Raw genomic sequence first — 27,894 nt, forward strand, 5'->3', positions numbered from 1 at the left:
TTAGGCTACGGTTGAGCGCCTGAGTCCAAATAATAAGAAACCGCCTCATTCATTTAAATTCTCAGTGGTCTAAAAGATTTGGATCCTAAACCTAAAAAGATGTATTTATTTTCTTTCAACGTCTTCCAGTTTATTTAATCTTTCCAAATCGGTAGACCTAGTTCGTTTCTTTGAAGCTGTTAGTCTGGCAATCTACAGGGCACTCCAACTGCGGGGTCCTCACGGTCATCTCAGCTGTCTCCGTCTCGGTTGGGAGAGGACCCGGCGCCGAATCACTGACAGGCCCAGGTGTCGGGGTGAGTGTGAGGGGCGGGGAGTCTGCGGTCTGGGGACTGCTCGAAAACTGGGGAATAGGCTGAATATCCTGGACTGCGGGATCGTCTCTCGTGCTGTAGGTCAGGACTGCGTCTCCCTCCAGGCCTTCCGGGCTTTCTTGACAGCGGGGCCGGAAGGGAGCTGTGCACCTGCCCCGCTGCGTTCTCGGGCCGGAGAGATTCAAGCTCATTGGGGTCCCTCTCCGTTCTCTGGCGCGGAAAGAATGTCTTGTCACCCACAGTGAGCTGGAGTACGGAAGACTTAGACCTCAGCCCCAGGCTTCTTCTTTGGAGAACAAAACCCTTGACTGACCTGAGCGCACGTCCTGTTATATTAGAGGGTGGCACCTGGATGAGCCTGATGTGGGGAATACAGTGAGAAGGGTGTTGCAGTTTGGAAGAAAGATAACAGGAATCCAAACTGAGGAAGTGGCCGTGAGTATGGAAAAGTGATGAGCAGTGTAGCCGGTTGGACTTGGTAGATTTGGATTGAACTTGAAGCCGAAGTGTATAACCTACATGATTAAGAAGGTGGTCCAGGCGCGCCCGCTAGCTCAGTCGCTAGAGCATGAGACTCTTAAGAAGGTGGTGCCTCTGTAAAATTAGGAGCCCTCACATGAGGAGGAATTTTGTGGAACTTAAGCTACACAGAGTTTGAAATAGTGGTGTAGGTGAAGACAGTAGAAAGATAAAAAGAAAAAAGCATGGGAATTGAGTGGGAAGGGAATTTTCAAGGTGAGAACCAAAGTAGAAGTTTCATATAATAGGGTAAGAAGTATTTGTTTGGAGGGAATGTTATCAGGAACATGAAATGCTGCAAGGGTCAAAGGAGTAAATTGGAGTCAGAATAGGTTGTTGGTTTTGATGATTAGGAAGTAACTGAGCCATTTGACAGAGCTGCTTTAACAAACTCAGTTACTGAAAGGAGAGACAGCAAGTGTAGACTTAATCCTTCTTCATTTGGAGCATGAAGCAAAACATTATTGAGGATGGCAAGGTTCCTCAACAGTATGAAGAATACTTTTGTTTTTAGGAATACAAGACACTTATATTTTGGTGCAGAAAGCAAGTAACCAGAGTATAACATCAAAGATTCACAATTACAAGTGGAAGGATTAGTTTTGGAAAGAAAGGAGGACACTTTCATTTGAAAGCATAGGAACAGTGGAGAAATGAGGTGAATGAAGAACTGCTCAAAACTTAACGTATCTTTAGTGGGAAAACTCTCTTTGCAATAAGATTAACTTTTAATATTGAATCTTAGGATTTTACAGTGTTTGTAAACATTGTATTGGAGTTCCCTGCAGACTAGATACTTTTTAGCTGTTCAGTAGTATCTTAATTCGTGGGTAGCAAATGGTATTTCTAAAGAAGAGGAATTCTCTCTCCATCAACAAATTACCTTCCTTCCTATTATACAGAGAAAATAAAAGCCATCATCTTCCTACAACCAAATAATCAAACCTTCTTCCCATTTAAAGAGGAAAAAGTATCCCTTTTCCTAATGGAAAACAAATCCTTTCACGTAGTTGAACAATACCATCCATCCTCACCTACTTCCAGGATCTTCTTTTTTTCAGTCTTCTCTAAATAACATCAGCCTTTCCCCCTCTGCTCACACCTTTTCTTGAGCATTTAAAAATATTCTCCCTTAGCTTTATAAACTTCACCCATTTATTTTCCTGTCTTTTTATTTCCTTCACAGCTAGAGTTCTTGAATGTATCATCTACTCTCCTTATCTGTTTTTTTCCACTTCTTGCTATTTGTTTCTCAGCCCACTGCAGTATATCTAGTTTCCAGCATTCCACTGAACTATCACTGAAATTGCTTTTACTAAGATCATCAATGTCCTCTGTGTGTTAAAAATCATATATTCTCAGTAGGGACAACAATTGCCTTTTGTAAAGCAAAATAAAATATTATTTGTGTATAAAGTACGGATATATTTACAGTACTTAGAGAGATGCACAGATATATAGTCTGTGGTATTGAAGTTTTCTAGGGAAGGGGTATGCTAGAAGGGGAGTCTGAAAAGGCCCCTTTAGCAGGTAATAACGAAAAGAAAGTTGAGGAACACTGTTAAATCAACACATTTTAAGTTCTTTTAGCTTGAACTAGTTGTGCCATTTAAAATGTTTAATACTCCATTCTTCTGAAAACGCACTAACACACTCTAGTTACTAAAAACCATTACCCTCCCTCCTTTTTTCTTTTCCTTCAGCCAGGTCTTTTTTGAGGCACACTTCCTTGGCCCAGGTGCTATTCAAGTGCTGGGAGTTCCTTCCACAGGCTCTCTTCTATGCATGCTCTCTCTTTGTAATTTTATTCTCCTTGTAATTATAATTCCCATCAACAAAAAAACATGATTACTTACAAATCTGTCTCCAACTCAGCTTCTCTCTGAACAACCAGACCTGTATATACAATAGTCTTGAATATATCCATTTGGGTCAAATATAGTCAGATTTGGGTCAGATTATACAGAACTAGGGTTAAATGCCTCCTTTTTCCCTCTCATACTCCCCTCTTAACTACTCCCCAACTTTTGTTCAAACTGCAATGTTTCTCTTATCTTTTCATTTTACTCCATCCCTGCTGTCAACATTCTAGTTCACGTGACCACCCTAACTCATCTCTCAACTAGGGTTACAATACCCAGTTTCCCTGTTATACACTTGCCACAGTGCAAATCTTTCCTGAAACTGTAAATGGGATTGCATGAACCCCCTGCAAAAAAATAATAAAAAATAATTTTATACTTCCCTGAGAAGAAGGTGAACCAATCTCTGCTTATCTCCTCAAGTCTCATCTCACCATTTCCCTCCATCTTCTAAAGTTGCTAAATTTGTACTGGATTTCTTTGTCTTGTGTTCCCTCTCACCTCAAAGCCTTGTGGTGTATTTCCCCTATCATAATAGGAATTACATCTTACTGCATTAAGAGTTTTGTGGGGTTTTCTGCCTTTATTGAACTCTATGAATTCAGGGACTGTATTTTGGTCACCCCATCTCCCCATTACTTAATACATAAAACATATTCAAAACTAACTTCTTGAATGAATAAATAGTCAAAATATTGGCTGAGAATTGGGTGAGCCAGATTCTTTTATGGTCTCATTCTCTCACCTTGAATATCCTTCTCTCACCTTCCATTGCCTTCATTCTGTTATATATAGAAGGAATACATTTTCCTTTTTTATCTTCCAAGGATATTTTGACTCTTGTAACTGCATTACTTATGAATTGTCAGGATGCGTGTATTCAACATTCGGTAAAGGGGATTTAGGAAGTATTAAGCTGCAGTGAAAGCTCTGATGGAACTTCCTCTGAAAAGTTTCTCAAGTGGCTTTAAAGAAACTGGGAGAATTCTATTTTCTGACTCAAAAGTCACTAAGAACAAAAAGGGAGTGGTGGTGGTGGTGGTGGTGGTGAGCGTGTAGCTTTCCCAGTAAGTTTATTAAAATAATAAAGTAACTGCAGCTACTAAAGGTTAAGTAGCTTAAGAAACAGGCTGCATGTGGTATTTACTTAATTGTTCTATGCATTAGGCCCTTGGTCAATATGGATAGAAGAAATGAGCTCTCTTTTCCTGTAATAGAAGGTTAAGATGGGTTTTAAAGTTAAGCACTGATGAAAGCTACAAGTGTTATGCTTTCATCTGAGCACTAAGGATAACAACAATAAATCCAGAGGGCCAGTTTAACTTACTGTGACCTGAACTACTGCCAATGAAAACAACTTTGGTGGAAACTTTTCCTGGAAAGAATTTTTCACCAGCTTAAAAAGCTAAGTAGCAATCTGGCTCCTAAAAATAAAGAAACTATGAAGTCACTTGCTTCAAGAAAAGTAGCTCTTTTAGAGTGTATTGTGGCAGTGGAGTACCACAGATACGTGGGAACTATTCTTCTATAACATGAATGGTTGAAGAAGAGAACGTATGTCACCTCTTTTAAATATAATTCCTGCTCTAAATAATTTATTAGAACACATTTTAGCTTCTAACTAAACAAGAAATATCCCCTTTAACTCTTCTTAATTATGAGCTCCAACAGCACATTTGCTGCCCAGTTCAACATGGTAACCACTAACTACATGTAATTTAAAACAATTAAAGTTGAAACTTCAATACATCGGTTGCATTAGCCGTATTTCAGGTGTTCGGTAGCCACATGTGATTAGTGTCTGCTGTATTGGACAGCACAGATAGAGGGCATGTCTATTGCTGCAGGAAATCCTATTGTACATATTGCTTTAGGTTTCTGATAATTAGTCTCTAAGAGATAGGTAAGAATAAGAGCTCAGGATTCAGCTGAATCTGGGTTTGACTCCTAGCTCTGATACTTAAGGCATGATGTGAGATAATTGACTTACCTTTTCTGACACTTTATTGTCATATCTGTAAAATGGGGATAAGAGCAGTATTTATAGCATTGAGTTGTGTAGATTAAATGTATTAATGTAGGTAGAGTGCCCAGCATAGCATCTGGCCCACAGTAAGTACTCAATATATTTGAGATATTATTAATTCATTTATCCTTAACACTTTGAATGGAATTTTAAATTAATTTTTTCAAAGGATGCCACATTTAATAGCTGCCTCACTTGAAGTGCACAAATCTGGGTCTCATTGAGTTTACTACAGTGTTCTGCTTTAAACCACATTGTATTTCAGATGAAGATTTTATTTTAAGAAAAGGTATCATAATACAGATTTAGTTTCAGATCTTATTGATGGATATCCTGTTTCATCCAGAAAAAAAAGTATCAGCAGAGGTTATAAAGTCAGTTAAAGTCATTAGGTTGATACAGCAAGTCTCTGTATTCCAGTGGCAATATGTTAACCTCAAATAGAAATAAAAGGCTAACCCAAAGCTAACCTACTAAACAAAACATCTGATGAGATAAAGTAGTATAGGTTTCAGATATCATTTTTTAATTAATTTATTGTATTTTTTCCATTACCATTTAGTCCCCTTATACCTCCTTGTCCCCCATAATCACCACACTGTTGTCCATGTCCATGTGTCCTTTTTCCTTTTTGCTCGATCCCTCCACCCCCAACCTCCCTTCCTTAGCTGTCATCCTGCTCTCTACCTATGTGCCTGTCCCTATTTTCCTTAATAGTTTAGTTTGTTCATTAGATTCCATGTATGAGTGAGATCATATGGTATTCGTCTTTCTCTGACTGGCTTATTTCACTTAGCATAATGTTTTCCAGGTCCAACCATACTGTCTCAAAGCGTAAAATTTTCTTCTTTTTTACCAGGTTTCAGATACTAATCTGAAAAAGTTTAGTAGGTCCAGAGCCTGAGGTATCATGGTTTATTGCTGCTAACTCATGATGATTGGCTAAGAGATGGCTTTGAACAAAGAAACATTTTATTGTTCCTAATAAACAGGAACCCTCAACTATTAACAGCATTCATAACTTTATTAATATAATAATTACTAAAACACACCTTAATAATTAGTATTATTTACTTGGTAACTATTGAACATAGAACAAATAGGAAGGGAAAATCATCACCAGATGGTCTTGAAATGTCAGCTGCTCTCATAGAATAAATGACTTCCTCTAAAAAGAACTGGTCAAGTTGATCTCATATTTTTCTCTGTAAACAAAACTGAAATGAATCCAATTATGAAAAGTCTTACTTTCCTCTTAGAAATTTATCTTCATGTATAGAAACTGTCTTCATAATTTTTAAATTCTCTTTTCTTAGACTACATTTATCATACAGTACTATAATTTTAAACTATACTAAACACCTGGTATTGATGTTATCCATATAAAAGAAAGGAAAAAGTTAAGATAATTGAACTTTTTCCTGGTGTCCTTCATATTTCAATATGGACCTTTTTATCAGAAGCATAACTAACCATCAGAGAAGTATACAATTCATATCATAAAGTCCAGTGAATTATCACAAAATGATCACAACTTGTAACCATCATCTAGGTCAAGAAATAAAACTACCAACACCTTAGAAAACCACCCTAGGCCCTTCTCAGTTACTACCCCCCCTTCGCTCCATAAAATAAACCATTTGATTTTTCAAACATAGATTAGTTTTACCTATTCTAGAACTTCATATAAGTAAAACTGCACTGCATGTATTGTTTTGTGTCTGTTATTCAATATTGTAGGATTTTACCATATTTGTTTCATGTATCAATACTTTATTTTCATTGCTGTTATTTCATTTTATAATACACTAAAGTTTATTTTTCCTTTGCACTGTTGATAAACATTTGAGTTGTTGCAGGTTTTCACTATTACAAATATATGTTTTTAGTACACATTTGTATACATTTATGTTTAATCCACCTGGTAATGGATTTATGTGTCACAAGGTATTAAGAATACTTTTTTAAAATTAAGATATAATTTATATATCATAAGGCTTACCATTTTAAAGTGTATAATTTTGTAGTTTTTAGTGTATTCACAAAGTAGTGTAACTATCATCTCTATATCCAGCAGATTTTATCACCTTAAAAAAGAAATGCCAAACCCATGACCAGTAACTCCCTATTCCTCCCCTCTACCAAGTCCCTGGCAGGTACTAATTCTACTTTCAATCTCTATGGATTCACCTGTTCTGGACATTTCATATAAATGTACTTACACAATAAGTGAGCTTTTGTGTTTGGCTTCTTCCCCTCAGTATAATGTTTTCAAGCATATTAGTATTTCATCCCTTTTTACAGCTGAATAATATTCCATTGTTTGTATATTTATTATTTATCCATTCATCAGTTGATAAACATTTCACTCTTAGGAGTAATGCTGCTAGAAAACATGGGTAGACATGTGTTTCCAGTTCTTTTGATGTATACCTAGCAGTAGAATTGCTCAGTCAGTCATAAGTCCAGGTTACCTGTTTTTTCTGTTGTTGCGTGTGCTTTTGGTGTCATATCTAAGAAACATTGTCTTATCAGGGTCATGAAGACTTATGCATATGTTCTTCTGAAGAATTTTATAGTTTTACCTGTTATATTTAGGCCCTTGATACATGTGGTGTTAATTTTTGTATATTGTGAGGTAGAAGTCCAACTTCATTCTTCACATATGGAAGTCCAGTTGTCACAGCATCATTTGCTGAAAAGACTATTCTCTCCCCCAGTGAATGTCTTTGGCACTGCTGTCAACAATTAATTGACCATACACGTAAGGGTTAGTTTCAGAACTCCCAATTCTATTGCATTGATCTGTAGTCTATCCTTATGCCAGTACCACGTAGTATATTTGTAGTAAGTTTTGAAATCAGCAAGTATGAATCCTCCAAATTTGTTCTTCTTTTTTAAGATTGTTTTAGCTCTTCTTAGTCTCTTTCATTTCCTTATGAATTGTAGGATCAGCCTGTCAGTTCCCACAAAAAAAGCAGGCATTTTAATAAGGATTGCATTGAATCTGTAGATCAGTTTGGGGAGTTTTGTCATCTTAACAATATTACATTACAGCCTATGAACATGAAATGTCTTTCTATTTAGGTCTTTTTAATTTCAACAATGTTGTAGAATATTCAGTGTACAAGTCTTGCACCTCTTTTGTTAAATTTAATCCTAAATATTTTGATCTCTTTGTTGCTCTTATAAATAGAATTTCCTCAATTTTATTTTTAGATTATTCATTGCTGATATGTAGCAGCACAGCTGATTTTCAATATTAATCTTGCATCTTATAACTTTGCTGAACTCATTAGCTCTAATTGTGTGTGTGCATGTGTGTGTTTGTGTGTGTGTGTGTGTGTGTGTGTGTGTATTAGTTTTATTTCTTTTCCAGTTGGTTTCATTTTCTTGCTTAATTGCCCTGGCTAGAACCTCTAGTACAATCTTAATTGGAAGTGGTAAGAGTGAACATTATTGCTTGCTCTTGATACTAAGGGGAAAGCTCTTGATCTTTAACCATTAAATATGATGTTAACTATGGAATTTTCATAGATGCTTTTTATCAAGTTGAAGTTTCTTTCTAGTCCTAATTTGTTAAGTGTGTTTATCATAAAAGGGTATTGGATTTTGCCAAATGATTTTCTGTACCTTTTGAAATGAGTATATTTTTGTTTTTTATTTTATGAATACTATATATTATATTAATTTTCATATGTTTAACCAACTGTGCATTCTTGGTATAAATCCCACATGGTCAGGGATATTGCTCGATTCAGTTGCTAGTATTTTGTTCAGAAATTTTCTTCATATATTCTTAAATGATAATGGTCTGTATTTCCTTATATTGCCTTTTCTGGCTTTGGTGTCAGGATGATACAAGGATACTTTTGATGTATACTAAATTTAAACTTTTTCCCCCCCAGAAAATGATCCACAGTCTATTTCTCATAAATTGTTCCGGTGACATATTTCTAGAGAAGCACTGGAAGAGTGTTGTGAGCCAATCTGTCTGTGATTATTTCTTTGAAGCTCAAGAGAAAGCTGCTGATGTTGAAAATGTACCACCTGTCATTTCAACACCTCACCACTACCTCATCAGTATCTACAGGGATAAGCTCTTCTTTGTGTCTGTCATACAGACTGAAGTGCCACCTCTCTTTGTAATTGAGTTCCTACATCGAGTTGCTGACACGTTTCAGGTTGGTTGTTCATCAAATCTTTTGAACTTAAATTACCCAAGTTAGTTGGAGGAGGGATACATTATTATATTTTTTAAATACCCAGCTATTGATGTGTTGTCTGTCCTACTGTATCTCTCTCTCTCTCTCTCTTCTTTTCGAGTAAGCATTAAGTTCATAAACCCCTTTATGTAGAGTGTACAGTAGCACAAGTGGCTGCTCCATTCACTGTTTTAGGAAAAAAGAGCAATCTCATGGGCATTGAAGCCTTATTTTTTCACATTTATCACAAATTATGTCATTACTAAACAACAGTGTTTTCCACATATAGTTCTCTGAATGGTCCCAAGATTTTTATTGGTCATGAAATCTTCTAATGTTCACATTTTATTATTTTCTCTTGTTTTGATAATGTGCCAAATAATTTAAAACTAATCTGTGTGTTTTGGGGTACCCAATCAGATCAAAGGAAGTTTATAGTTCATTAATGTTTTGACATATTTCCTGGCATAATATGTAATAGGAATTCAATTCAATCCAAAAAAAATCAAGAAAATGTTAAGGAATAGTATATAAACATTATTGAGGGTTTTTCCCCTATGTTTTATATTCATTGAATTATGCAACTATAAGTTTATCCTTCAGAACAAAAAGTATTTATCAAGCCTTTCTTTATTCTTTCCATTGTGCAATGTTATGTACATTTTGTTAGGACTACTTTGGTGAATGTTCAGAGGCTGCAATTAAGGATAATGTGGTCATAGTATATGAGCTCTTGGAAGAAATGTTAGACAATGGATTTCCACTGGCTACTGAATCTAACATTTTGAAAGAACTGATTAAACCACCAACAATTCTACGTTCTGTCGTTAACTCTATTACAGGTAAGGAGAAAACATACTTTATTAGAAATTGAGCAGTCAACACTTTGTGAACAACTCAACACCATTTCTTATTATCTGGCAGATTCTTAACATAGTCCAATTTGGCCACAGTTAAAGTTAGTGATAACTTAAAAATGGAAGTATATTTCTTTTCATGGAAAGAGACTGGGTCTTAAATACTAAAGAACTTTTTGATTATTACTCTTTTTTATAGGTTTTTCTACAGGACCACAATAACATTATTACTATTATTTAACCTAAATATTAAGGCTGAATAAATTATCCTAGTTAATCCTAAAGTAGCCGATACCATGATGGATGTTAACTAAACTTATTGTGGTAATCATTTTGCAATATAAACATAAATCACTATATTGTATACCTTAAACTTACACAATGTTATGTGTTGATTGTAACTCAATAAAATTGGAAAAAATAAAAATAAATAGTATTATAAAATTGACATTATGCTGCTACCCTACAATTACTAGAGTATAGGAAATTTAAGACTGTCTACCACAGAGTACATACTGTCTCCTCCAAGTCTTTGTTTTCTACATGCAAGAAATGTATTAAAAAAAGAGAAAAGGAAATTAGTCTAGTTGAGAGAACTCATGCATTGTGGGCCTTGTACTTGTGTTATAAACTTCCAGTTTTGGTTCAGCTTTTCAGTTGGGCTAGAAATTAGGTACACCAGATAACAATATTCTTTTGAAAATATTAAGGCCTTCTAGAGAAAGATTTCTATGAAATGTTATATGCCATCCACCACTGTGAATGCCTCTCCAAGTGCACTGATCTAAAAAAAAAAATAGGTGAGGACTATAAGAAATGATCATTCTATAGTTCTTATTCGTCCTTGGTACAAGACTGTGTCAGGAGAAGTTCAAGGAAGATAAGATGGAGTGTCTGTGCTTCTTCCTAAAACTTGCACTCTAGATGGGAGACTAGAAACAAATTAAAATACATAAATAATGTAAGATTTTAAAAATCAATTTCACACTTTATAGGTGGTGTAGTCACACTGAAAGCTGTTATTGTTAAGCATATACTACTTTTGAATTGTAAGTTAACCAAAATGTTAACTATTTCACAGTTCAAGGATATATGTTTAGGACAACCGATTTATTTTCAGACCTATGTCAGTTTACCAGGAAATTTACCAGATACCTAATGTTAGCCACATTGCAGCCAGATGGGTGTGCTGACCTTAAAATGGAAAAAGTCCAGAGTATGTTCTTCATTCCAGTTACTCCACTGAGGCCTGCTTGGCAGCATCTCATGTAGAATCTAAGCTAGAATACCAAAGGACCTAGTTATCACTCTGTATTCTCAGTGGAGGCATTTTATCGGCAGAAGGTTTTGAAACAACCAGCCTTTTTTCATCAGTGGCAGCAGGATGAGATTCTGTTGTTGAGCCACTGGAATTAGGTTAGGTTACTGTTAACACACAGGAAGCCAAAGATAAGTAAATGAATTTAACCTGGTTTGGCAGATAGAGGACCACATGGCCTATTTCTGTTTTCTAGAAATTTGATCATGTCGGTATGGATATGTCTCCAACAATTCTGGAAAGCATCCACAACTTCAATGAAGAAAGGCCCAAACATTAAAGAAGCAGTTAAAGCATTCGCTTATTTTTTAGGTTAATAACTTTTCTGATGACCATTTTATGCATTAGCTTTGCTTTCTCCTTTTTCCATTCCTAGGCAGTAGTAACGTTGGGGACACACTCCCCACTGGGCAGCTGTCCAACATCCCATGGCGCCGGGCAGGGGTGAAGTATACAAATAATGAAGCTTATTTTGATGTCGTTGAAGAAATAGATGCAATTATAGATAAATCAGGTAATTGTGTGCATGTGGTCTTATTTGGGAAAAAACAGTTTGGCTGACATAAGCTGAATGGAAAATTGAAATCCCTTGGCAGTGCGGTTTCAGTGGAAAGGCATTTGCTTTGTAATGGTTTAAAAATCTGTTGATTTTTCCCAGAGGTTACATGTAATTTTCACAATCACTAGTTGAGATCAGCCAAATCTTATGTTGTCTTACATTATGCCAATTATTACCCTGTACACCTCTCCCTCTTGCCATCTATCCATTCTAACATTTATTGTATACCTACCACACAGAAGCCTTTTGCTACTACTTTCTGTGCAGTACTTCAAGTAAAGACCACAGTCAAAACAACAGTACTCTATTGGAATCATTAAAAAAGTTTGTAAACTTTCTAGTCTAATCCTCACATTTATACATAAAGAAACTGAAGTTCAGAAGGGTTAAGTAATCTACCCAAGGTAACATAGTTGGTGTGAAACTGAGTTATTGTGATTATAGCCAGTATCTTTTCTTCAGTGAGTGCCCTTTTCATTATAAAATTCCATTGTACAGAATAATAGCTGTATTGTTACAGAATAATGGCTGTTTCTGAAAAGTAAACAGGTAGCTTAGTTCATTTCATGAGAAGTTTGCCTTATTTTAAAATTCAGTTAAAAATATTTTAACTTCATATCCAGCAGTCTTACAAGGTTGACTCTATAGAGATACCAACTGGTTAGATTTTCTTTAGAATTATATTCCACCCAGGGTTCGGTACACAGGCCATGGCACTCAGTGAAGAAGTTGAGTGTAATGGATCTCTGTCCACTGACCTGTTAATAGACGTGCAAAGCTTCAGTAGGTCTGACACCCAGGAGGTATCTCCATTACTTCAGATACAGCGATAGCTCTAGTAAAGACGCAGATTCCAGTGATGTTATCACCCTTTTTCTTTCTTTAGGATCTACAGTCTTTGCAGAAATTCAGGGGGTCATTGATGCTTGCATTAAGCTATCCGGAATGCCTGACCTTTCCCTTTCTTTCATGGTAGGTTTTGTTCTGTCATGTAGCTCCTTACATGCCTTAATGCACATGAAGTACTAAATGAAAAGATACTGAGATACTTTGATATCTTAGATTGCAAGAGTATTTCAGGAATATTCCTAGCACAGTTTAGCAAAATATTAGCTTACATGGTAAGCACAGCCTTTATGGAAAGGTTGAGAAAGGTCTTTGCCTAGGTGCACTAGAAGTAGCATAAATGGCTGGCTGGCTTCTGCAAATCTGCAGTGTTAATTTGACTGAGGGCATTGATCTTTTGCATCATTTTAGAGTCAGCATGACACACTGCTAAGTACAATCAAGAGAACTGAGTTGTGATTCTCTCACTGCCACTAATTTGTCCTGACCTTGAGTTCTTTGAACCTCAGAGTTTTCACCTATGAAATGGAAATGCTACTACTTGCATTTTCTACTTAATAGTTATCAAAATTCAAGTAAAATAATGTATATAAAATATTTGCTAACTTCAAAGCATTGTGAAACTATCCTTATGAAGTGGTCATGATAACAGACTCTTACATGACCATTCTATCTTTAGGGAACATACTAATTTCTCATAATATCTAAGTAGAGTTGCTGTGTGTATTATGCTGTATGAATATGGCTGTGTTTTAGAGTTGCTGTGTATATTATGCTATATGAATATGGCTGTGTTTTGTTTTCCTGGCAGAACCCAAGGCTTCTAGATGATGTCAGCTTCCACCCCTGCATCCGGTTCAAACGTTGGGAATCTGAAAGAGTTTTGTCCTTTATTCCTCCAGATGGAAATTTCCGACTCATATCATATCGTGTCAGCTCACAAAAGTATGTTGATGCATCAGCCAGATACTGCCATCATATATCAGTGCACTGGGTAGAAGTGACTTTTCTGTTGCATTGTGACAGTTGAATACTTGAATTCATCATTGCTACCTTTAGCCGTGGTTCACCATAAAAACCAAGAACTGGTGAAAATATGTGTCTTAATCATTGTACCTTGAATCTAATAGAGTAAATGAGACTCGAGTAAAATATGTACCTGAGAGCAAGCATTTGGTACTATAAACTTGGGCAAAACAATGAACTTGGGCCATAGTTCTACTATGATCTGTAGACTTCATGGCTGACAGAAGGACACAAACCTACCTATAGCCCCCCAGCACATTCCCCAACTAACTGGCTTCAAGTCACTCTTTTCTGCACTGAGGTTTAAATGAATGATTTAGTGTTATGGGTTGTAGCTGGTTCATTCCTTGAAAATATCAGAAGTTATTTAGGTATCATCAGGACAGGACTCAAAAAAGCAGAGACTCTAATTGTTTCTAGGCACTTACCATATAGGAACTGCCTTATTTTGCATAATTTTCAATTATCTGCAGATCTTAATTCATTTCTTTAAATGAGGGCTATTTGCCACAATTGTTTATACTATAATTAAACTTCAGATTTCTATCTTGATTTGTAAACTTATTTCTCAGAAGTGGCATTACTCCTAGTGCTAGACTCACCATGCCCCCACCCCTCATGCACACCCCCAGTGCAAATGCAGAATTTAGGCATACAGGGCTCTATAGTGAACTAAAAGGCAGGGTAGGATACTCTGGAATGAGGTTTTGAGGTCACCTCCTGAGCTGTCTCATACCAGTAATTGTGTTTGTGCTTTTGTGTCTTTATCTCTTTAGTCTAGTGGCAATACCTGTGTATGTGAAACATAGCATCAGCTTTAAGGAGAACAGTTCTTGTGGCAGATTTGATATTACAATTGGACCAAAGCAGAATATGGGGAAAACTATTGAAGGAATCACAGTGACAGTTCACATGCCAAAAGTTGTGCTGAATATGAACCTGACACCAACACAAGGCAGCTATACATTTGATCCAGTTACCAAGGTATAGCCACCTCAAATCAAGAGTGAGCACGTGTGTCTGCAATCTTTATTTTGTGATTTGGGGCAAGGGGTTGAGGGAAGGTTTCAGTGTCTTGGTTAAAACTGAAGTTCCTAAGAAATCCTAGAGAGCATACTGTGCTGTGCTTTTGCCACTGGCTGCGAAGGGAATACTGCATCTGCTGCAGAGCAGAAGATCAGAAAAGAGACTCATTCTGTCTCCTTTCAGGGTGTATACACCTTTGCTCCTCCATCCATAATCCAGGACTCACTCATTCTCTAGTGAGAAAGAATTGATAAAAGGTTTTTAAAAAGAGAAAAAAAAAACTGTGTGTGAATATAAGGAGACATTAAAGTGTATTGTTAAATCTTTTGTAGAAATTAATCATTAAGATCTTCCTCTTCCTTTTTAATGTAAAACCATTGTTTTATACTTTTCCACAGGGGGTGTTGACTAGGAAAGCAGCTTCCTCACCACATATGAATGTGCCTCTAGCAGAAGGTTTTCAGAGAAACTGTGAAAGATTATTTTCTCTCAGCTTACTCCTTAGGTCAAAAATATTCTTTTCATCAGCAGAGTCATTGAGTTGCCTGGTAAACGAAAAGGCATATTTTTTAATAAAATCATAAAATGTTAAAAATCATCTAATCTAGACCTGAGGGTTCAAAGAACCTCCCCAAAGACCACACAGGGTAGAGAAGTAAAGGGGAGCTTCAGATCCCTGGCCCTTCACCCCAGCTTCACTTTATTATTGAGTTCCATACTAAAGATTTCATTTGAACAAAGGGTGCCATAGCTAAAAGTTTAAAAATGCCAATTTAGGTCATTCTTCTCATTTTACAGAAAAATAAACTGAGGCTCCCTCAAAAACAGCAAAGGTGCAATGGTGGAAAAAACATTTGAATCTGACAGCCCTAGGTTCAAATTTCAGCCTTGTCACTAACTAGCTGAGCCTTAATTTCCTCATTTGTAAAAAAGAAGACAAAATCTACATCACAGGCTTCTGTGGTAGTGCTGGCACAGTGCTACAACTATATCCAAAAGTAAATGTTCAACTAGTATTGGTTCTCTACTGATTCTCCATTCAAAGTCACAGAACTAATTAATGGTAAACTCAGTGAAGATCTAGGTCTCTTGTTTCTAAGACACTGCTTTATTTTGTACAAAAGTTTATGCTGTCTTTTAACCTTATCTTTGAACATTGTATTAAATAGTTCAGATTGGTTTATCTTTTTCATATCTTTTAAGGTACTGACATGGGATGTGGGAAAAATTACTCCACAAAAGCTCCCAAGTCTTAAAGGACTGATAAATTTACAGTCCGGAGCACCCAAGCCAGAGGAGAATCCAAGCCTCAACATACAGTTCAAGATCCAGCAGCTTGCTATTTCGGGTAAGGATAAACTTGACTTCTGTTAAAGGACAGTAGAGTTTTTCTGAGGTCAACTATTGAATATGAGGAGCTTAGAAGGCTTATATTCCCTCTGTAGAAAGAGCAATAGCTCCAGTTTGGTCTTCACACTGCTGTGGGGCCAGCCTCTCAGGTACAATGATTTCAGAGAGTACCCTATTTCACACAGCTTCCCCTTACCCCAACCCTGATTCGAACACCAAAGGAGTCATTCATTCAGAAGGTATAATTACCCTTAAAAGACATTCCTTGCCCACATGAAAATCTAAACTAAAATCATACCCCCACAAATGCTATAATTTGTGAATGATAGAAGGGACATTGTTTCTGAATGGTGTAAGGGACACTGTGGTTAAGATCAGATTTACTGTGTAGTGCTGTGTTAAACAAACATTGTATTGGTTGGTGTGACCAGGATAATAATATATGCCTTTCCTTGCCTATTCTCTTTGACACAGGCTTAAAAGTAAACCGCTTGGACATGTATGGGGAGAAATATAAGCCATTTAAAGGAGTGAAATATGTCACGAAAGCTGGAAAATTCCAAGTGAGGACATAAGAGGCCAAAATTCCTCAAGATCTGTTTGTTTTCTAAGTGTATTATAGTTTATTACTATTAGGTACTAAGTGAGTGGGAATACTTATTCTAGTTAAAGCATTTGTTTGGAGCTACACACCACTAACAAAATTGCTTAGTAATCAATGTAGGGTTCTTAAGGCGCTTTAAGCTAAGGTAACTTTTGAATAACTTAGCTTATTTTGTATCTTTTCAATTAGAAGATTTTGGAGGTGATTTCCTCCACAGGGTGGGCACCAGCTGGAGGTTGCACATTGTAACAGTAAAGGCAGAAGGCTACAGTCATAACCTCTTCTAAAACAAGTGACCTGATCTCAGCCAGCAGCTGTCTTAACCTGTGATGTGATGTGTCAAGTGCAGCCAAATATCACACCTGACCTTACCCGTCCCAAATCAGCATCTGTCCCAACAGGAATTTCCTCCACCCCAAGAAGTTTACAAGAAAACTGCCTCTTCAAGTGTTTGCCTTATTTAGCTTTTCACATGTGCCATTAAGCAAGCACTGTAGCAAAAGCCACTTCCACATGGTCCTGGCAGGGAGTACTGCTGCTCCATGCTCCATTCTTACTGTACTTGGTGTATAATATTTTTTATAAAGATTTTTATGTAAAGTTCAGATTTTGATTTACGGGGACCTTGCTGCAATAAATACCATCTCAGTTTTGCACCATTGGTTCGGCTGTTAGCACAGGAAAAATCATTTGTATCAAAGGGGCAAATGCTTTATTAAGGTAATATAAAGGAACACTATTGCTTTTAGGAAGTTATTGCAAGCACAGCTGTTTGAGATTTTAAATAAAATAGTAAAATAACATAAGTGAAACTTTGCCATCTTCATGTTTTATAAAACGTATCCAACACCAATTAAACCATAGATAGCCTAAAGGCCTCATGCTCTACAGTTCAGCAAAAGGAAGAAAATATGCCTGCCTCACTATCACCTTTTTTTTTTTTTTTTACTTTTTTAATTGAATTTATTGGGGTGACATTGTTTAATAAAATTATGTAGGTTTCGGGTGTACAATTCTGTAACACATCATCTGTATATTGTATTATATGTTCACCACCCCAAGTCAAGTCTCCTTCCATCACCATCTATCCCCTCTACCCTCTTGTACCTCCCCTCCCTCCTTTCCCTCTGGAATCACCATACTGTTGTCTGCGTCTATATGTTGTTGTTCTTAAGGGCTTGAATTTGCCTATATCCTTTGTCTTCAAGGGGAACTCCCTTTTCATATTGTGTGCTTCTCAAAACTGTACTCAATAGATTTCTTCCTAAAACTGTTATTGTAATTGTCAGTGGAATACTTAAATGTCTCTACTGTACTGACAAGGTATGCAGAAGTGTACATTGTGGTGAGTCAGGAACAAAATGCTCAGTAACATTGATGAAACCTTGTGGTCATCCTGGTTGGTTGTCAGTTTACAGTTGTATTTCACTCAACTTCATTGGCTTAGAAGTTCTGGCCCTCTTATTTAGTCTTATTAGACATGAAGAATGAGGGAAAAGCTAAAAGTTGATACAAGTGCTTGTTCATGTTTCCTTCTTGTCTTATTTATGCTCTAGGTCTCTTCTCCTTATGACTCCATTCTTTTCATTCTTCTCAGCTTTTACTCCCTTCCCCTTATGTTAAAGATACGCTTCTCACTCAACCCATTCTGCTGTCAAGAACTAGTGGTTGGTGCTGGTACAGGGAGCCCAATATACAGCAGCACTCTGGCCTATGCCTGCCTGGGGCACCCTGCCTGCCTTTCATCTAATAGGAAAGGTTACTTTTTGCAACTTTGAAATTTCTAGGGTAACCAGTATGAGCTCAGCATCTAAAATCAAGATGTTGCCAAATATTTATTCCCTTTGCTTAAGGTTGGTTACCCGATTCAACTGCTTTTTATTTTTAATGTTTTACAAAAGAACAATCAGTACATTTGCTTTTCTTTCTGCCGAATCTCTAATCAGCATCTGTACCCAGACTGTCCAGTTTTCTTTCTGTGCAATCTTCTGTCTTATATACAAGCAGATTGTATGCCAAGAGTCCCCTGCCTCTAGCAATTTCTGATAAACTTTCACGTAGACTATTTCCTTTTACAATTAAATTATTGTATTTATTGATTTGATTAAACCCAATAAATCTTTTCTCTAATTCTAGCTATACTATCAATAAAAAAAAAATGAAAGCAACAAGTTGATTTTTTAGCTTGATTGGTGATTGGGCATTCTCAAATAGGCATGCCTGTGTCAAAGCAAGCACAATGTGATCAGACTTTGTTCTGTATTATCATACAAGGTGTAAAGGTTGCTACCAAGCACTTCCAAGTGCTTCCCTCTTAACCTCAATATGTTAACAGTCATGTATACATTCTCTAACCATCACCCTTTTGGCCACACACTAATCAAAGCCTCCTCTCCCTACCACCACTTACTAGTAACAAAGATTCATTAATACTTTGGAGTATTAGAACATTTTTCAAGCACAGAATTCTAGCTAATCCCAGGATGGCCCTGTTTTCTGAATTCTTAAAGGAGTGTATCTCAAGAGCAAATGAAGTACATGCTTATTTTCTGCATATGGAAGTCACCATCATTTTATTTAAAGGGACTTCATGTGATGGTTTATTCCTTAAGTGGTGCTAGAGAAGAGCCTTTGGAAGATGTTTGTCATATTGTCCTCAGAGTCATCTGATTTGAGACAGTGACTAACCCATAACAGCAGGAAGGCAGCACCAGTGAACACAGGGTGAACTGCAAAACTGAGACCATGAACACTGTTCACATACTGCTGAACTAATTCAGTTACTTTGCACATTTCCCTTTAACTCAAGCAGGCTGGACTCTGGCTCTAGAGTTTTAACTTTTCTAAGTTAAAGCAACACTAACTATAGTTTTTTCGTGATATTTACCCCTCTCACACCTAGAAAATCAGGCAAAACAGTGATGTCCCAGCTGTACTCCAAGAACCTGCTCCTGGTCTCTTAGTTAATTCTTCCTCCAACATCAGAATATGCCTCACAGCCCTGGTAGAACCCTGAAAACCCTCTTGTTCTGTACTGGGCTTTGGAATGTAACAAACAGACCTGCACATGCAACAGCTTCAGCTTCTTCAGGGATAGTGATAGTCTCCATGAATAGCTAGAAGCATCTAAAATGAAGACGAACTACTTCAACCAGAGGATGATCCACATCATCTGGCTGCTCTTCTGTTAACCTTTGTCATTTTTGCTCCATCTAGCATATAATCCCCAAATATTACACAGATCTTTGTTACATAAACATAGTACTGGTTTCTACTACTTCCAATACAACTCTGGACTAAATAAAGAGCTAGTTTCCAGATCTGGAGGATTAGTTTCATTGGCAATTTTTCAAAACAAAGGAGAAACATCTACAAGTTTCTGCTAAAATAATATGCCCATCATTTAAAGCATTATTTATACAAATGCACTTTATTGTTTTAAACAGAACAAAAGAAGAGGCAGAAAATACTTGCATATAACAAATCCTAGCTTATAAATGTAGTTTTTTAGTGGTGATGTCACTATTCATCATTCAGGGATTTTTTTTTTAATTTGCTTCACTGGATCTTGAGCACTGACTGATATTAGAGAAAAGCACATCGGCATAAAGTGTAAACCAGTGCCTCAAAACACTGGAAGAACTTGATGAGCAGACATTTTTCTTATTTCCTCAATCTTTAGTAAAACAAAAGGTGATCTTTGGCATAGATTCATATTTTAAAGGCATTAATATTTCATTTATATCAGGTAAGCAACTATACAAATATGCTGAGGGCCTTAAAAATCATCAGTTAAAAGAAAATAAAGGAAGCCTGAGTGTACAATACCAACTTAAGACAAGTTTACACATTTCATGTTGGGATCTAACACACGTTAGAGGTGGGAAGGAAGAACATTTGGGCAAGGGTCCTTATGCTTTTACTCATCCAGTTCTGGCTTTGGGAAGAAAAACAGTTTTGTGTGCTGGGGAATGCTTACAGAGCAGTGATGAGTTCAAAAAAGGAAAAACTCTTCTCATTTTGCTAAAAGGAAACTTGTGGTGATAATTAAAGTAGTACTAGGGAGGGAGGGTTGTATTTTGTTGAAGGAGGTAGGAATTACTGAGACCTATTCCCATTGATCCATTCCTAACAGTGCCAGAATTCCAATCCACAAGGACCACTCTCCCTCTGCAGAGAGTGTCCTTCAGACAGGACTATCTCCATTAAACACTCGTGGGGTGCAAGCACCAATTCTTAGGACTGAATTTCAAAAGGATAAACAGGATCTTTCAAAATTACAAATGAGCTAACGTGTATCTTTTAAAATCTTGTTTAGGAAGGGTGTGGGGCAAGAATATAAAAACCAGGATAAGAGACATGATTTGGTTAAAAAGTAAATGCAGCATTTCAGCTCAGAAAGAATAATAAGAGTTAAGAATGAATGATAAGGCCTCAGCACAGACCTCTGCAGGCAGTGACAAAGCATGAAGCTCCTGGGAGTGGCCCTGCTGGGCCAAAGGGCAGGGCCACACCCAGGCAACTCTGCCCCTGCAGGGACAGAGAGCACCAAGACACACAGTGTGTTCATGGGGTGGCTACCTTGGCAGGCTGAGGCAGGATATGGGACAAGAAGTTTCCCTAGCACAGACATTGCTCAGGGACACAGTAGAGACAGAATCGTGATTCTGTCGTTTGATTTTATACGGTGGGAAACTAGGATTAAGCTGGGGATGGATAGGATATGAATCCAGGATGCACATACTAGGTCTCCCCAGAGGCCAACTTCCCCTACAGCAGCGAAGCTCACTTCTGAAAAGATCCCAGGTAGCAGAGCCAGGGAAGACAGGCATGGTCAGCAGCAACATGGAAAGCCCAAAACAAAGTTTGGAGGCACAGTGATTCCTTAACTGACTGCCTGGGCCCTGGGTCTTAGGAGCCTGGTGGGGAGAGTGGGGAGCAATGGGGAAGGGAAGGAAGCAGAGAGGGACCTGTCCCCTAGAGAACAAGGATAGAGCGGGGTGTCTGGCTAGTGTTCACTCGGATTCTGAGCTTATGTGAAGTCCATGGGCTAGAAACCCAGTCTGTCTATTTGGAGACTGTGCAGGAGTATAACTGTGTTTGAGAATAGACACTTTCAGAGTATCCATGACAAGAGTATAAATGTTTCCTAATGTGAAAAGGCCCCATTCCTTTCTGTTATATCTAGCCAGGATGTGGCTTTCAAACCCCCAGCAATTCTGGGTGGCTCCTGGAACTCAATAACTTTCATTCTGTTTAGCCGGTGTTTCTGTGCCAACCAGGTTCCATCAGGTGCCTACTGGTACCAGGGAGTCTTTCTAACCCAGCGCAGTGTAAATCCAGCATCTGTTCGAATTTTGATTGAAGCTGCTTCTGCTTCTCGGACAGTCTCCTTCACAGACTGCATGAGGTTCTGGGCATTGTGAACCAGCATCTCTGTAGCCTGCGAGGAAAGAGGAGCTCTCCATTATTCAGTTCCTGACCAGCAAGCCCTGCCTCCAAAACCAGCAGTTTCCCTTACCTGCACCTGGTACCTGCCCTGCCCTTTTCACGTCACTGGTGGTTGAGCTGAGTCACCGAAGAACCCCAAACTGGCCCATCACTGATTGTATACTGTATCCTCAAAAGGCCTCTAGTGGATACTCTTTCCTGATGTTCAAAAAGCTCCTGTCTCTGGCTCTTGCTGTTCCCTCTACCTGAAACGCTCTTCTTCCTGGTCTCCCCTGGCTCACCCCCCAGCTCCCTCAGGTCTTTACTCATTTGTTAGCCCAGTGAGGCTTTCCCTGCTCATTTCATTTTAACCCACCTTCTCAACTCCCAACACTCCTCACCTTCCAATCCGTTCATTTTTCTCCACAGAACTCATTATCACTAACTGATGAACTACATGTTTTACCTCGGTTGTTTGATCTAAAAATTAGGTCCCAAGAGAGCAGAGATCTGTGTTGGTTCTGTTCACAGCTGTACCTCTGTGTTAGGACAGTGTCTGGCACATAAGAGGTATTTTATAAATATTGAATGAATGAATGAAAAAATAATTAAATGAACAAACCAACCACCTTACAAATCCGTGAAAATCAAGTGAAGTTAATCTTGTAAACACACAAAGTCACAGGACTGGGAGCACGGGGTACTCTCCCGTAGCAGGTCAGGGAACTTATCACTCCACTGGCCCAGTAATTCTTTTTTCTTTTCTTTTTCTTTTTTTTTTTTTATTCTTAACTATTTTTGAGCCACAGAACCTACAATATAGTGAAAAATACTCACCTGTGCAAATTTGTGCGTGCAATTTCACATGCTTCATGGGCTCAGAGAGGCATAACTATGGGCTAGAATTCGTCCTGAAAGTTGATCTTTCTGCTTCAACAAACAGGCTAAGGCCTGGAGAAGTTCAGAGACTTCCCAAACCAAGTTCACACAATAGTCAGAATGAGGACTCAAAGCCTCTGACTTGCAGTCCTGTGATTTCTGCATTCTACTACACTGTCTGTTTCTATCTTTTTTTATTGGAATACTTAATAGAACAGAGTAGATATTCCCAAGACACATTTTTATTGGTTAATTAATTAAATGATAAGGTCTGAAACTCTGAGCCTTACCCTTCTTTCCCTGTTTTTCCCACTTCCTTTCCTTGGAGCAGAAAAGATCACAAGACAAGAAACAGCTCAGTGCCCACACCCTGCCTAGAATACATGGATGTTAGGGATGAAGATCCAGTTCCACGGTTTGGGAGAAGAGAGAGTTGGGGCGAGAGCTGTTGGATCAAACATGGTACGAAAGCAGCACTACTGGTACCTGTCCCCTCTAACGCGTTCCTAGCCTCTGTCTCCTGGCCTACAGATCAGATTTTTCTCCCAAATTATCTGTGAGTTCCCCAAGCGGAGAGATTGTATCTATTTTTTTTTTAAACTACCCTCTACAGTGTCTAATTCAGTGCCACACACATACCCGTTGTATGGTGAGCTTGCCTGGGCAGTTCAACAATATATGAGCTACCTGCTATAAGAAATTGGGAATCTGGCTCACAGCAGAGCCTACTAGAGATAAGGAAAGGAAAAGGTGCCCAAATAAAGGCTTTCTGAAAGACCTGGGCCACATTTTCAGGAGGCAGGGAAAGAAGACAAACTCCAAGAAGTGGTTGCCAGGGCACAAACAAGAAACATCACTTAAGGGAAACTCCACCATCCTTATTTCAAACTCTGTTAAAGAACACCTCCTTTGAGTTGTCATTCAGCCTCAGCACAGGTTCCTGAAAAGCCTAATCACTAGTCATCCTCTCCAAGGTAGTTATCACCCAGAGAGCTAGGAAGCAGAAATTCTCTCCAGCCAGAAAACTAGAGTGGAGCAAGAGTGAGCAAGCACTGGAGGCCTCGAGAGCCAAACCTACTCCAGGGTGGAAAAGAACTGAGCAAAGTCCTCACTGTTACTGATTCAGACACCTAACCTCCCTAGGCCTCAATCTCCCGCCCATAAAATGACAAAAGTTGCACAAGAGCTTTCCTTTCCCTCCCAAATGTCTGATGCATCTCCCCAGCACAGATGCCCTTCTGAGAGACTGAAGACCCATCCCACACACTGAATACTCAGTTCACAGCACAACTTCCCTGAAGCTGAATGGAACTGCTATACAGTTGCACAGAAGCTGGTGGCAAAGACCAGAAGCGGCAGGCACATACCTGCTCAGACTCCTCATCACTGATGTTGGTCCGTCCCAACATGGTGGCCTTCACTGTGGACAGGATTTTGAGCTGGGTACTTATGGTTGGGATTCGTTCACAAACCTAAAAAGAAATTTTAACATAGTGTTTTTCTTGCCTGCAACTTCCTAGAGGGCAACACTTATCCCCCCCTCAGTATTCCCAGCGGCCGGCATGCAGAAGGCACTCGATAAGTTAGCAGCAGGACTCCACTTGTTTTCTTCTAAGGATCAGTAGGGTCCCTTTGCACAGAAAGGGAAGCATTAAAATTTTTTCACCTGATTAGGAAACAAACTTCCCTGTGTCTGCCTTTCCCAAATACCCATATGTATTTCCCTTTCTGCTACTTCTTCCCACTCTGAAGTGCCTCCTCCTTGCTCTCCATTTTTCTCTATCCTGCTTTTCTTCCCACCATGTCCCCCACCCTGATTCCCCAACCACATACACACACTCTCTCTCTCTCTCTCCTCAGTACCTGTAAGAGGTTCGTTCTAATCCGCTTGTCTGTGCACTGCTTGGCAACCTCCTTGGCCAACCGAGTGACCTCATCTGAGGCCTTGGCGATGTCCTTGGCACACTGAATCAATGCCCGCTTGGTACCACTGCCCCCTCTTACCAGCCGAGACATCTCAGCCATCAGCAGAGCCATGCGCTTGGCTGCTGCGATGATGTCATTGCCCTAGAAAGAGGCAAATACACAGCGTGAGCTCAGGCCACAGTCTGACCAAGTGAGGGAAGGACGTAGAAGCACAGAGGAGAGAAAAGGAGCCTGCTGCTTCAGCAGCCTCTGGAAGGGGGAAAGAGGATAAAGAGACTGTTTCTGAGTGACAAGGACAGCACAAGAGAAACAGAGAGAGAAGAGAGAGCCAGGGCACTCACCCTAGCACTCTTGAGAGAGAGCAGAACACAGAGAGAGATCACCGACTGAAAAAGGAAGAACTGGATATTAGTCCGAAAGGGCAGCGTGTGCGCCCCAGGCAGAGCACTAAACAAGCACTTCAGCATCTCCAGGTTAATCAGGTCAACAAAATGGGGCTGGGCCACGCAGTTGGTTAAATAGGCATTTTCCTTTCTGTAGGGGGAAAGCAGCAGAGCTGGCCTGAGGGGAAAAATACAGAGAAGCCACTCCAGATGCTGAAGTCAGACCCTTCATTCTTACCCTTGTTACAAATAGTAGCCAAGTACTGTCTCTGCTAAACTAGAATTTAAAACCCAAGTAACTATTATTGGCTTTAATAATAAAAAAAAAAAAAGATAGATGTATTTTGTGACCTAGGCCGCTCCTGCCCTCCCTCAACTGCCTCTTATTTGTGCTACCAGCCTAAGGGAACATATTATTTTAATTTTTCACCTTTAAAAAGGCCAAGAATCAACTCTTCCATCCCCTCAAATAAGTGGCTTCAATTAAAGAAACCTTCAGCTGAGAGGATGCCGAGGGAGGCATCAGGAAAATAAAAATCATGGGTCAAGCTGCAAATGGGACCCCGCTCCACCTAGCAGCTCTTATCTTAGGTTTGGCATTTTGGCTCATTTAAACCTTCATGGGTCGATAAAGAATACACAAGTAATTTACTTTATGCCCTCAAAAGGCTCTCTTTTGGCTGGTAACAACCAAAACATAACAATTACATTGTTCAAAATACCCAAAAGGCCAGGCTGTACTCATTTTTCCCCTCATGCTTCTCAATTTCCCTGCGATGCAGTGACTCACACAAACCATGCCGCTGTGGGCACCCTGTGCGTGACCTCCACAGGCACCACGAGGTGGCCGATCGTTTATGCTAGAAGGCGTGTAACAGCCCAGATAGTATCTGAGGCCAGAGAGAATACAGGTATGTGAAGAAGTCACGAAAACAGGGGTATGTTAGACAAGGCTGTCTAGGCCCACCTCTTCCAGTGCAGACCTGGGATCATTCTAAGATGTCATGACCTTCGTTAGAAGACAGTGTAGTGCCAGGATTAGTTATTACCCATTACTCTTCAAACCCCTTCTCCTTGCAACATGCCACCTTCAAAGGGAAAAAAGTGATCACCCCATTCCCCCCACCCCAAACTAGCACTGGTTCGGTCTCCAAGGCCAAAGCTGTGCGGCTGCCTGCCCTGCAGCCTGAGCTCTCTGTTCCCCACTCCCGCCCCTCCCACTGAAATGTGGACAAGCAGTCAGTGGCGCCCCTTTCCCTGCGGGTTCCCAATAAGGCTGGCATCAGCCACCGAGCCAAGTGCAGGGCAGCAAGCAGCCCCCGCAGAGAGCCTATAATATAGAGCTACTACTCACCCTGATCAACTCTGCTGAAGCATCAGTGCATCAGTGAGAGGTCAGCGGGAGGAGGGGGGAGTATGCAAAGCTCAATAATCAGGCCAGGGGACCTCTTAATGGTCTACAGTGGTTCCTGACCTGCAAATCACTGGGAGACACATCCACAACTTCCCAAGGGGTATAAGACTCCAATAGTGGCTACAGGTTGGTAAGAAAAGGAATCCTTTCAAAAGTGACCCCGTCTCTCTCTAGCCCCCCAACATAAATGCAATCCCATTAATCTGGCATTAGCAGACCTATCAAATTTGTGAAGCCAGTCCTAACAACAAGGTGCAGACAGACAGATGCCCGCCCTGCCCAGACTCACAGGACCCGCACAGATCACGAGTGATGCAATGTGTCAAGGCTGCACATGGCTGGATGCATTTGGAGCGGCCCCAACTGGGGGTGCTAATCAGTACCTTACTAGACCACTTGGTAGCTTCCCGATGCAATGACTGAGCCGCGGCCAGAATGGGTTGGTTGACCGGCTGATTGGATGGCATTAACAGCAGCTCAGGTTCGTAATCGTCTTCCAGGTCAGGGGGGACAGGGAACCCAACAGCATCGGCCGCATCTGCCTCAGCTACAACACCTATACCCACCTCTGCGGTTGGGGCACCCGACTTTGTCGATGGCGGGAAGGATGAGAAATAGGGAAAGTGTTAGTAAGAGCAGTCGGACTTGGGGGACTGAGCTACAGCTGGTTTAGTAACCAAAGCTCGCCCAGTAAGGGAATGAAAATGGCATACGCCTCAGGAGCCCGACGAACCCAGCTCCAGAGAAGGGGGAACACTCAGGCATCAGCCCAGGCCGGGCCGCCCTCTTCCGTGTAGCACAAAGGAAAAAGACCCGTTCCAGCAGCAAAGGGTTTCCAGAGAAATATTCATACTGCGAAAGCAAGTGGCATTCCTTTCTTGTATACCTTACCACCAAAATTTACCTTGCCAAGAGTAATTTTCAAGTCAGAATATTTTTGAGGAGCCAAACAACAAAACAATAGTAGCTCATTACTTTTCAAAGAAATCCAGGGAGAAAACGTAAATGCAGTCACACAAGTGGCTTTGAAGAATTAAGTTAACGCCCTGCTGACCCATACGGATACTGTTCTACATCTTCCTGGACACAGGAAGTGACTCTGGTCAGCTCTACCACTCCCAGACTAGGTTATTATTTCCTTCAGGAGGTAAAGTCCGGGAATTAAAAATGGTACATCAGGGGCCATGGATAGCAAGTGAGGAAACAGGCAAAAAAGCAACCACAATGGTGAGTCAAAGAGGACTTAACAAGTACCCCACCACCACCCCGCTGAGGAACCTCCGGAAGACACCTCATCCAGCCAACCCCTTAGGGAAACCCACACTTCAGACCAGCTCTCTCTGTACCCCT

At 39.5% G+C, this 27,894-nt stretch overlaps 2 protein-coding genes across 9 annotated transcripts in view; one reads left to right on the forward strand and one right to left on the reverse strand.

The window, feature by feature from the left end:
* The first annotated feature begins 179 nt into the window (after positions 1–179).
* On the forward strand, positions 180–17,324 carry AP3M1 (adaptor related protein complex 3 subunit mu 1). Of its 3 annotated transcripts, none has more exons than XM_045842228.1 (9): positions 180–296; positions 8,630–8,905; positions 9,597–9,768; positions 11,478–11,615; positions 12,547–12,632; positions 13,318–13,451; positions 14,309–14,516; positions 15,762–15,906; positions 16,383–17,324. In XM_045842228.1, the coding sequence occupies exons 2-9, from the start codon at positions 8,633–8,635 to the stop codon at positions 16,481–16,483; spliced, it is 1,257 nt and encodes a 418-aa protein (XP_045698184.1). In that variant the 5' UTR covers positions 180–296; positions 8,630–8,632; the 3' UTR covers positions 16,484–17,324. The 3 variants fall into 3 exon arrangements, with proteins under 3 accessions (XP_045698184.1, XP_045698186.1, XP_045698185.1); XM_045842230.1 differs by lacking the exon at positions 180–296 and adding an exon at positions 377–395; XM_045842229.1 differs by lacking the exon at positions 180–296 and adding an exon at positions 402–749.
* A 2,590-nt stretch (positions 17,325–19,914) lies between these two features.
* Positions 19,915–27,894, reverse strand: part of VCL (vinculin) — a 96,153-nt gene continuing 88,173 nt past the window's right edge. For 3 of the 6 annotated variants that reach the window (XM_045842222.1, XM_045842221.1, XM_045842226.1), the window contains exons 19-22: positions 26,928–27,131; positions 24,685–24,888; positions 24,189–24,293; positions 19,915–21,955 (exon numbers count right to left, since the gene is read on the reverse strand). In XM_045842222.1, the coding sequence (XP_045698178.1) occupies positions 21,809–21,955; positions 24,189–24,293; positions 24,685–24,888; positions 26,928–27,131 (660 nt within the window). In that variant the 3' untranslated portion in view covers positions 19,915–21,808. Of the gene's footprint in view, positions 21,956–24,188; positions 24,294–24,684; positions 24,889–24,963; positions 25,134–26,927; positions 27,132–27,894 lie in introns of those variants that run through there. The other 3 variants (XM_045842224.1, XM_045842223.1, XM_045842227.1) reach the window with 2 other exon arrangements.

Source organism: Phyllostomus hastatus, unplaced genomic scaffold (genome assembly GCF_019186645.2).
Source record: "Phyllostomus hastatus isolate PE091 unplaced genomic scaffold, TTU_PhHast_1.1 phas_contig_38, whole genome shotgun sequence".
Lineage (NCBI taxonomy): Eukaryota > Metazoa > Chordata > Mammalia > Chiroptera > Phyllostomidae > Phyllostomus > Phyllostomus hastatus.

Bases quoted from the DNA above. Each gene is read 5' to 3' on its own strand.
- AP3M1 (XM_045842228.1), top strand. From the start codon at position 8,633: ATGATCCACAGTCTATTTCTCATAAATTGTTCCGGTGACATATTTCTA. The intron at 9,769-11,477 runs GTAAGGAGAAAA...TTCCATTCCTAG, and splicing joins TGTCGTTAACTCTATTACAG to GCAGTAGTAACGTTGGGGAC. The intron at 15,907-16,382 runs GTAAGGATAAAC...TCTTTGACACAG, and splicing joins CCAGCAGCTTGCTATTTCGG to GCTTAAAAGTAAACCGCTTG.